The sequence below is a fragment of the Chiroxiphia lanceolata genome, chromosome 2 (assembly GCF_009829145.1).
Source record: "Chiroxiphia lanceolata isolate bChiLan1 chromosome 2, bChiLan1.pri, whole genome shotgun sequence".
NCBI lineage: Eukaryota > Metazoa > Chordata > Aves > Passeriformes > Pipridae > Chiroxiphia > Chiroxiphia lanceolata.
Window position 1 is genome coordinate 75331688 of NC_045638.1, and position 10018 is coordinate 75341705.

Consider the following 10018-nt stretch of genomic DNA (forward strand, 5'->3'; position numbering starts at 1 on the left):
GTACTTACAAACGCCAGTATCTTTGAATTCAGACCTCACTTAAGCTGCTCAGGTGAAATCTTTGTCCTTTATGTTTAAATACTTTCAGACGTGGTCATCATTCCCTAAATACTGAAGTCCAGCTTCTGTATGGTGGAAGTATTGCAGTCCAGGCAAAACAAAAAAACGAATGTCCCTTGATTACAGTATTGTCACTGGCATGGGTTTATTGACTGGCTGCTAGAAAATGCCACAGTTCGTTCTTTTTTGAAATCTAATTCCAGAAGAGGAATATCAGTACATTCACATTCCTCATTCTGTGTAACATGCTAACTTCAGGTACCCTACACCTTATAAATTGAAAGTTGTGAAATAGATGTAAAATATTTTTAATAATCTTGTCAAGGGAATTGAATGCCTTGCTGGCTTGGTTGAAGTAGTCTTTGCCCTTTTGTTTCTGGGAACTTAATACTCCTTTTGGTAACGTTAATTTTTTTCCCTTAAATGCTTACTTGCTTCTACTACTTCTCTGCAAATATACACTCCTACAGGGAGAATTTGGCAAACACGAAATTGGGGAAAATTATGTTGCAGTTTGTCTCCTATAATCCCTGGCAGCCATGCAGTGATGCCAGGTGACGACGTATTCTCTGATTGATTTATTGTCCTCAGCAGGGGCTACTCACAATTAAGATGAGCAGGTTTGGCCAGACTTAAGTGAAAACTAGATGAATGGGGAGGATAAGATTGCTTGACCATTTAAGAATGTCTGTAGCACTGTATCTTTTGTTAGTATGTCAGCAGCAAAAATTGTTATCTCTTACCTTTTGATAGGTAAACCTGAACAAAAGGAAACATGAACACAGCTCTGCGGATCATCTTGGGTTCCCTTTGGAAACCCCAAATAAGTGGCCACAAGAGATTGTGTGTTTTCCTGAGAACAGCTCAGCATTGGAGTCCTTCCTTTCTGTGTGATGAATAGTGGTTCTGCTACTCTCAAAATGATACCTTATGCCTGCTGATGCAAAATGCCATATGGTCACTTGAGGGGAAGTCAGAATTTACCCACGCTGCTGTTGTGTGTTGCTAGGTAATTTTTAAAGCAGACCTAAAATAAAGGGGGAAATGCAGGGTAATTTAGGGGGAAAGCCCTTTGTTATAGTGGCCACCAAAAATCTTGTTAATTAAAGAAACAAAAGCCAAAAAACCCCTAACCAAACAAATCTCAAAGCCTGTTGTGTCAGTCAAGCCAGTGAAGCTGCCCAACATGAACGTGCAAGGTAAATGTAAACTGTCCTTGGGTGTTGCAGTGTCACAGCTGTTCCTGCTCAGTATGCAGCACTGGCAGCTTGGAGCTCGTCCTGCACAGCTGTTCTCTGTTGGAAAGACAGTAGTGCAGATACCCTGTTATGCTGAATATTTGTTAGTACTTGAGATAGGAGAACTTAGGAGTGGGTTTTCAATTTTCCTTAATGATGGCACAATATATGCACAGTATCACTCAGTTCATGTGTGATGCATCTGTTTTCTTCGGAATAGGCATGTGTATCATGCTGTTAGCCTTTTAGACTATTTCAGATTCATTTTGCTTGGCACCATATGCAGTTTGAGCTTTAATTTAAAGAAAAGCTTTATCACATGAATCAAAATTCAGAGTCTGTTACTTTGAAAATAACTTTTTGCTGTGTTCCTGCTCACTCTTAGAAATCCATTTTTCATCACTGTGAAGATACGCTCAGGTCTAAAAAATTAATTGCTGTTAATCATAAACTGTAGGGTTTATATAGGTTAATACAGGGTAGAGAGGTTGGAATAATCTTTATTTTTTGTAGAGAGAGAATTCTGAAGAAACAGCATAGAGGCACAGACCCGGTAAAACCCACACATATTGTAGCACTACCAGCAGTCTTACTGGCTGGTTTCAGGGCCTGTCTTCAAAAACGTACCAGATTTATGTGCCTACAAGTTTTACTAATATCTGCTAGTTGCCAAGAATATGGTTCACTGCTTTCTCTTCAGTAAATCTAGGTGGCCAAGAACAGGTAATATACACTGGCTGTTGCAGAAACTGGAGAGACTGTGTTAGGCCTATGGTTGCATTAGCCTTGTTAATGGGGGGGGAAACTAATTATTGACAGATGTGCAGTTTGTAATTATAGCTTCCCTTTAAGATGGGTACATAGCTATCAATAGCTGCATTAATTTCACCATGTGAAGGTAATGTCCCAGGACACTAAATGCTTGTCCAGCCTGGACCCTGTGACTGACAATTTATCACTGTGGCCGTTATTGCATTTGACTTGCCAAGTGATTTTAATCCTGGCACTTGCAAAATTATAGCTGTAGTTAGAAAGGGTTAGTGGGCTGTGCTGTGTCATTTTTGCTTTAGAAATAAGGTAACCATCTTGATTAATGTCCAGTTCCATAGATAATGGAACTTTTGAAATTTGATAGATAGCAAGCTGCACCATGGGAGTGGGAGTTGTGGTAGATGAAAAGGAATCAGATGGGAGAACTGATAAATTGACAGCACTTTTATAGGACTCAGAAGTTGTGCCAACTTTGTATTTATTCTGAGCTGCCGAGTCTCAGCCTGTTTTCAGCTGTGTCTGATAAGGTAAATGTTACTTTTATTGTAAATGTTTGTGGCTGTGTGCTGTAATTTACACGTATGTCACTTCTGAGTTGCTTTTTGGGGGCTGTTCTTGAAGTGAAGCTAGCCTGAAAGGTGCTACCTGTGTGTGGCTTTCCAAAGGAATTCTTTCTGTAACAAATACTTTGCAGGGTGTGCTAAGTTTTATGATCAAACAGGACCTCAGGATGGTGGTAAATTAAGGAGTCTTTATTTGAGAACATACAAAGTTCTTCACCTCTTTGCACTGCTGTAATTTGGATCTTTCCAGGCACCTTTCTGCAGGAATTTCATTAGAGCTCCTGGGCTCCACAACACGTTCTTATGCCTGAGTAGTGGATTGTGTTAAGCCTATCAAACATTGCAGTGATCACATGTTATTTTAAGTTGGAGGTATTTATGGAGAAGAGGTGATTTTAGCTGGGGAAGGAGGGAATGAATGTGTGTGTATAGGTGAGAGCTGTTTTGAAGCCTGGCTGGGGCATGGAGCTGTTGAATTTTAAGCACTTTGGATAATTATTTGCACATGACTCTGTGAGGAGGCACACAGAGTTCAAGATGCATACCCTTATTAACACTTTTATTTTGGCATTTTTAATATAATTACAGTAATTTTAATTATGATTTATTAAATGTAATAGGAATAAAATAATATTCTGACTAGCTCTTTGTTCTTCCAACTGCACTTACTGCAAATACAAGCAGATCTATTGCAGAAGTTGTAAATTTACAAAAGTCTTAAACTTTTGTATCAAATGGTTGTAGTATTAAAATGTATTTTAATGATACTTGTATGCAGTTCTGTTCTGAGATGTTATTATATAGTGGGACATTTCACTCCAGTTTAGTGTAGTTGTATTATTTTGATATACAGCTTTGCCTCTTATAAATGTCAGTAACTAAACTGACAGGAGGCTGTGGAACAAGGAGGCGGCTGCGATGAGAGCAGTTAGTTCTCAATGACTCTGTGTTGTGTGCAGGGATCCTGATTATTGTAGTGGCACTAATATGACAAAGATGGAATGTCACTTTGGCCAAGTGCATTGGCAGGCCTAGAAGACAACATGTGGTATGTCTTCTGTCACGTGAAGTATGTGTGTTTTAGAAAACCTCCAAAAAGAAATGACTTGGGACTCTTTGGAGCAGAACTGCACTTAATCTACTCCAAGCAGAAGTATGAAAATCTAAGAACTTGTTAATAGTCTTGGAACAGCTGTTGTTAAACTGCTAAAGCAGTAAAAATAAAATTGGGGGACAAATCTGTGTAGTAACAAGTGGTAAGAGTGGGTAGAGAATAAATGGATTTTTCTATAATTCTATAATTTATGGGTGTTTGAAAAGAGAAGCTACTGTATTTTCTAGTTTGTTTGAAGTGTCATAGTTATTTACTGTCTCCTTATTTTTTAGGTTACTATTAATATCTTAAAATGCTGATGAAGACTGCCTTGTGCAGAATCCTCCTGTATCTTAAGCACACGAAAGAGAATCATAAACCAAGTTTTAGTACAAGGTATGTATTAGGATACATGGCTTTATTCAGCAGTTACTGAAATTAGGAGCCCTCTTTTTGTTCAGATTGTGATTTGACGTAGAGTAATTCTGCTTCCACACTTCAGCTAATACTTTATTTGAGATAATGTAGTTCCTTGCATAATTCCTGCCATGTGTTAACATGTTTTTAAAGGACTTGAAATACATGTACACAGCCTCTAGCAGTCAACTCAAACTCTGGCTAGCCATAATGTGTCTTACATCCAAAACTCATAGTGCCACATTAATAGGATGCCAAGTCTGAGCTACTGGATGTTACTGATACATTGCACTCAGAATCCAGTTTACTTGTATGACCAATATAGTAGTTGCTGGAAGGCTGTATCCACGTGCTCTGTAAAACCTGGGGTAGAGTTCAGAGTGTGGTGCCATCTGCCCTGGCTGTTGGCAGCATCTCAGTGGGACTGACAGATAAGAAGGCTTTAAAGGGAGTTTTATGCAGCTTGGTTCAGTAGTTCTGATAGTTCTGAAATTCTAAAATACCAGTTTTAAACACTGATGGGATTTGACCAAGATGTGCAAGTTCTACTGGTAAAGCAAGACAAATTTGGGTTAGTTCTCCTCTCTGTTTCTTTAGCCTAGTAAAAGGACTCAGCTCTGTTTTTTAATTTTGTATAAAAGTCCATGGCAGGGCGGTCAAACTATGTGATCATCTCTCCATAAGCTGGCATCTGTCTTTGTAGTGCAGTGCAGGATGCCACTGACGGCCTTTGTGGCCAGGTCATGTTCTTTGCTCTGGTGGTTCTTGGAGTTGCTGTTCATCAGGACCACCAGATCCTTACCTGCAAAGCTACTTTCCAGCTAGTTGGCCTTCAGCCTGTCCTGATGCCTGAGATTATTCCTCCACAGGTACAGGATTTTGCATTTCCTTCTGTTGAATTTCATGAGATCCTGTGGGCCCATTTCTCCAGCCTGTTGAGGTATCACTGGATGGCAGCGTGATGCTCTGGCATTAGCAGCCACTCCTCTCGGCTTTGTATCACCTGCAAGTCTGCTGAGGAAGTGCTCTGTCCCATCACCCAGGTCGTAAGTGAAGATGTTGAAAACAACCGGCCCCAGTACAGGGATACTCTGCTACTCACTGGCCCCCAGCAGGATGTTGTGCCATTGACCACAACCTTCTGGGTCTGGCTGTTCAGCCAGTTTTCAGTCCACCTCACAGTCCAGTTACTGAGCCTGTAGTTTTTATCTGTTTGTCAGTGGAGATATCAGGGCAGTGTCAAAAGCTTTCATGAAGTCAAGGCAGACAATATCCACTGCTCTCCACACGTCCATGGAACTGGTCACCTCATCACAGAGGCTAACAGGTTAGGATCCTTAAGAGTTTACAAATTACCTCTTTGTAAGTCCATGCTGACTGCTGCCACCTTCTTGTCCTTCTTGGTCTGGAAATGGTTTTTTGGAATAGTTGGTCCATCACCTTCCCAGGGCCTGTAGTTTCCTGGGTCCTTCTTCCTGCCCTTGTCAAAGACAGGAGTGACACTTGCTTTCCCCTGGTCCTCGCACACCTCTCCCAGTTGCCATGCCTGGTCAGCAGTGGAGTGGCCTCACAATGCCAACAGCCAGGTCCCTTGGCATTCGTGGTTGTATCACATCAGGCCTAACACACGTGACTTATGTCTAGTCTGTGTTCCCTAAGCTGGACCCCATTACCCTTCTGATACTGGAAGGGGCACTGAGGAGGTAAGAAAACTGTTGCGCACCTCAGTTTGTAGTTTTGCCTTGCCCTTTACTAAGGAGTCCCCTATTATTTTCTAGTTGTAGTAAAATCAGTATAAAAATAATCGCACAATAATGTGTAATATAAGCCAGGCTATGGAAATAAGCAAGCTACAAGCATTTACTAACAAAATCTAAAAAAGGTAAGCAGCTAAAACGCTTAATCAGAAAAGTAGTAGTAACAGGCAAAACCACTTATTTTTTTCAGAGTCTGACTCAAAGATTTTTTTTTTATTCGGGGGACATTTTGTTTTGGACATTTTGTCTTGACCACATAGCCATTGGGAATTCAGTCTTGCTTATTCCTATGTATCAAGTGTTCCTGTGCAAGAGAAACATTTGGGAGCCGCTGTGTTTGGCAGGTTTCCCAGGCATCTCAGAATTTTTCTGTCCTCAACTTCCAGTTTCCTTCCTGTGAAGGGAAAAGCAGATGGCCAAGGTTCCTTGGAGATACAAGTGTTTCTTTGACTGCCTAAATAACAACTCCTTGTCTCAATGGAGTGATAAAATCCTTTCTTCCTCTTTCCCCATTATTCACTTGTGTGTGTGCACCTCAGACTGCAGTGTGAACCTGGCTGACAAAGCCTAATGGCCTAATGAAATTGTGTTAAAAATTGAAGGTAGATTAGATAAAAATGTGAGTGGATTACATTGTATTTGGGGCAGAGCATGCAAAGCAAACTGTGAAAAAGATGCACAAGACTGGAAGGGTGAGCCAAGTCAGTGACCTCAGTTGGATCTTCCTGAACTTGTAGAGACAGGAGCTGGCCTTCATGCGTCACTGCAGTCTCTTCTTCAGCTCTGAAATAGATGTGTGCACAGTCCTGTTACACCAGGATATGCACCGGGAGATCAGTGTTGGCCCAGGCTGCCTGCTGCTGGGGTTCCTGAACAGAGAGAATTCCAAGTAACTTCTGGGGAGAGCTGTCTGGGAAAGTTATGGCATTTCTCAGCTCCTTATCCAATTGTATTTGTTAATGCATTGCTCTATTATTTGCTGTCTCATATGCTGTACTTCGATTACAAAAGTGCATTTTCAAGGAAGTTATCACTTAAGTTCTCTCATAACTCCTCAGCCTGAATCATACTTAATTCCTGAAATGTTCCTCTCCATTGATTGCATTAGGTTTCAATGAAAGCTGCTGGTGGCTGCACACCCTGAGAAGTGAAGGTGGCTTTCTGCTATACAGTGATGATGTGAAAAATGCTGCTCTTCACCTTAGAGTTACAAGGACCATCAGCGGTGAGAACTGTGGTATCACTTGCTAGAGCACTTAACAGTGGCTGTGACTTTTGTGATGGTACCAGTTTCCTTTGTGTTCGATTAGGGGGCTCTTTGTATTATTTTTGTGCTTAACATGTAGTTTTTTCTTCGTTGCTCTCTGTGCTCTTGGGCACACAAATAGTGCTGTTATCTAATAAAATAGTAATTAAATCTGTCACACATGCCTGAATGGTGGAGAGGGGTGAACTGATCACTCTCACTTAAAGCTGTTTTCCTTCTGCTTACAGACTGGCCTGTCCTGTGAGACCTGAGGAAAAAGGGCTGTTTGAAACGATAGGAAGGGACCCAGCCTGGAGGTGGTGCGTCCTCACCAATGTCCTGGCTTGGAAAAGACACATTGGAAGAACGTGAATACAATGTCTGTGGGGGTCCAGAGACTTCTTCCTGTATGAGGATAGGAATTATGACTTTTGTGACATTACTGTCTTCAGCCTCTGGCACAGACGGTGGTACCCAGGGAGAAGCCAAGTCCAGCATTTCATAGGAAAGCTGATGTTGGCCAACTTTGATGTGTAACTGAGGTACCAACACCCTATCTAAACTGCACTGGAAGCAGATTCTCTTTCTAGAAATAGCGCTAAGGAAACAGTGTCTGATAAAAGGATTAAAAGTTGTACATGCTACAAAAAGAATCAGAGTAAATGATATTAAAAGACTGCTGCTTGGTTTCATTTATTGCTTTTGGACTAAAAAAAGCCTTAAGAGTTAAATGAATAATAAAATACTTTCAGGTCCTAAAATATATGACAAAAAATAGGAAAGGGGTGGGAGTTAAAAAAAAAAACCAGTAGTGTGGATCGGATTTATGCTGCAGTAGTTTAGAAGAACACAGAAGTATTAATTACCAAGAGAAAAATGATCTGAGCCAGTGACAGCTGAAAAGAACTGGAAGGAAATAACATTGGGGTTATTAAGCATAGGGGAGACCACAGCTGCAGTAAGCTTTCTGTTGAGGTCTGTCCAGTTGAGGTGGAAGTTATGCTACAACTGCTTGCTGTGTTAATGTAGCCCAATAAAAAGATGAAAACCCATGAATGAATAATGAAAGATTAATTTTCATGTGATGCGATTAACATTGGCCTGTAATGTATCACCAGGGGTTTTTCAGTGTTTCTGTGGCTATTGTTAAAATTGTTTCAAATTAAATAACAAGATGTTTACTTTGTTTCTTGAAATCAACGAGGCAATGAACATGAATTGAAGGCTGGAGAGGAATCTCACCCAGTTCAAAAAAGGCAAATGCAAAGTCTGCAGTGAGAACTGAATTAATGCAGTTTTTTATCCTGAGCACAGACTGTTTGCGAAGTAGCCTTGCAGAGGCTGATCTGGGGCCCTAAAGGACGAGTGAAGATGAAGGTGTCCAACCACATTCTAGCTCCATTAGAAGAGCACAGCTGAGCAAGGGCCAGGAGAGCAGTCTGTCCTCTCTGTTCAGCATGTCTGAGACTACAGCTGGAACACTGTACACTGTGACCAGTTCTGGGCTCCTGAAGACAAGATATATTGGGAACAAGTCCTGTGGAGGACACTGGGATGGACAGAAGTTTGGAGCACAGGAGCTACGGGGCTGGGCAGCAGGGTTTGTTCTGGCTGGAGAACAGGAGGTGGCAGGGCCTAGGACATATTCTTAATCCAGCTGTGTAACAGAAGGGGGTAGGGAAGATGGAGCCAGACTCATCTTAGTGATGCACAGTAGTGTTTCAGTGTATGGAAGTGTTGCATCACACTGCTTATAGAAACAGTGCAGTCAGTACTGTGTTGCTGTACTTACTTGGAGTCCCTGCACTGTGGAACCATTGGGGGGTTTCTGGGAATCATTTTGTTTCAGGAAGGGTGCATGCAGGGGACCTGGTCTGTGGGGTTCTCTTGTGATTTTAGGGATCTTGATCCTGCTCTTCATAAAAGAACTATTCCAATATTGACACAATAGACATGACAGATGCAGGAAAGTAAGGGACCTTTCAAAGCTTTTAAATGGCCTGTGCAAGCTTTTCCAGACAGATTGTCTCATCCAGCTTTGTAAAGCCTTTTTGAAAAAAAAACCTCTGTATGTCAGCACAGCCTTTACAGGCTGGGGCTCTGCTGTTACTGGGAGAGCAGCTTTTCTCCCGTATGGATGATTGTGTTCAGTGTAAGACATGCAACTGCTGTAACAGGCCTAACTGGGCTTTTCTTCCCCAAAATTAAAGATCATTTTTAAACCTTAATTTTTCCTGCTGCCTCAGTCCTCCTCAAATTTGTAGTCTGTGGTGTCTTTTGGCTATTTTTAGGATTTGTCCTTCAGTCAAACATTTTAAGACATTCACAAGGTGAAAAATATCTTCCCCAGTGCATGCCCATGGCTGCACCAGTAGCCATGGGGCCTTTATAGTTATCTTGCCTTCAAAAGGGCAAGACTTCATTACAGACTCCAGCAAAACTAAACAGTGCTATAGGAATGCACATGCAGAGTCATCACTGCTCCCGTGCTGCCACCACTCTGACAGACTGACCTAAGGAAAAAGATGTTACAACAGCTGTTTTCCAGTACTGTAAGGGAAGGCAAATGGCACTAACAGAATTAGAGCAAGTACAGACAGGCAGAACATTTTGGGACAGTCCTGATGCACTTGGAGCAATCCTAGCTGGCTAGGATGGCAGCTGCATTCTGTGCTGTCTCCTCCACATGCTGGAACAGCTTTCTTAAATTCAGACTGATCAAAACCCATCTTGTTTTTGAAAAATGGGTGCAGAAAACACAGAAGACCTGTGATACAGTCAGCTGCATCACCCACCAATCCTCAGGACCTGTGAGAGAAGCCAGGAACACAAGTGCTGGTGATGAAGCAGGGGAAGATAATGATCCCGAGCAT

General features: G+C 41.7%; 1 protein-coding gene across 5 annotated transcripts in view; it reads left to right on the forward strand.

The window, feature by feature from the left end:
* Window positions 1–9373, forward strand: part of PSPC1 (paraspeckle component 1) — a 61754-nt gene extending 52381 nt beyond the window's left edge. For 2 of the 5 annotated variants that reach the window (XR_004355067.1, XR_004355070.1), the window contains 3 exons: window positions 4019–4121; window positions 7008–7124; window positions 7394–9373. Coding sequence is in view for 1 of the 5 variants with exons in the window: in XM_032678047.1 (XP_032533938.1) it covers window positions 814–954 (141 nt within the window). In the remaining 4 variants the exon portion in view is untranslated. Of the gene's footprint in view, window positions 1–813; window positions 2108–4018; window positions 4124–5800; window positions 5846–7007; window positions 7125–7393 lie in introns of those variants that run through there. The other 3 variants (XR_004355068.1, XR_004355069.1, XM_032678047.1) reach the window with 3 other exon arrangements.
* Window positions 9374–10018: the final 645 nt, after the last annotated feature.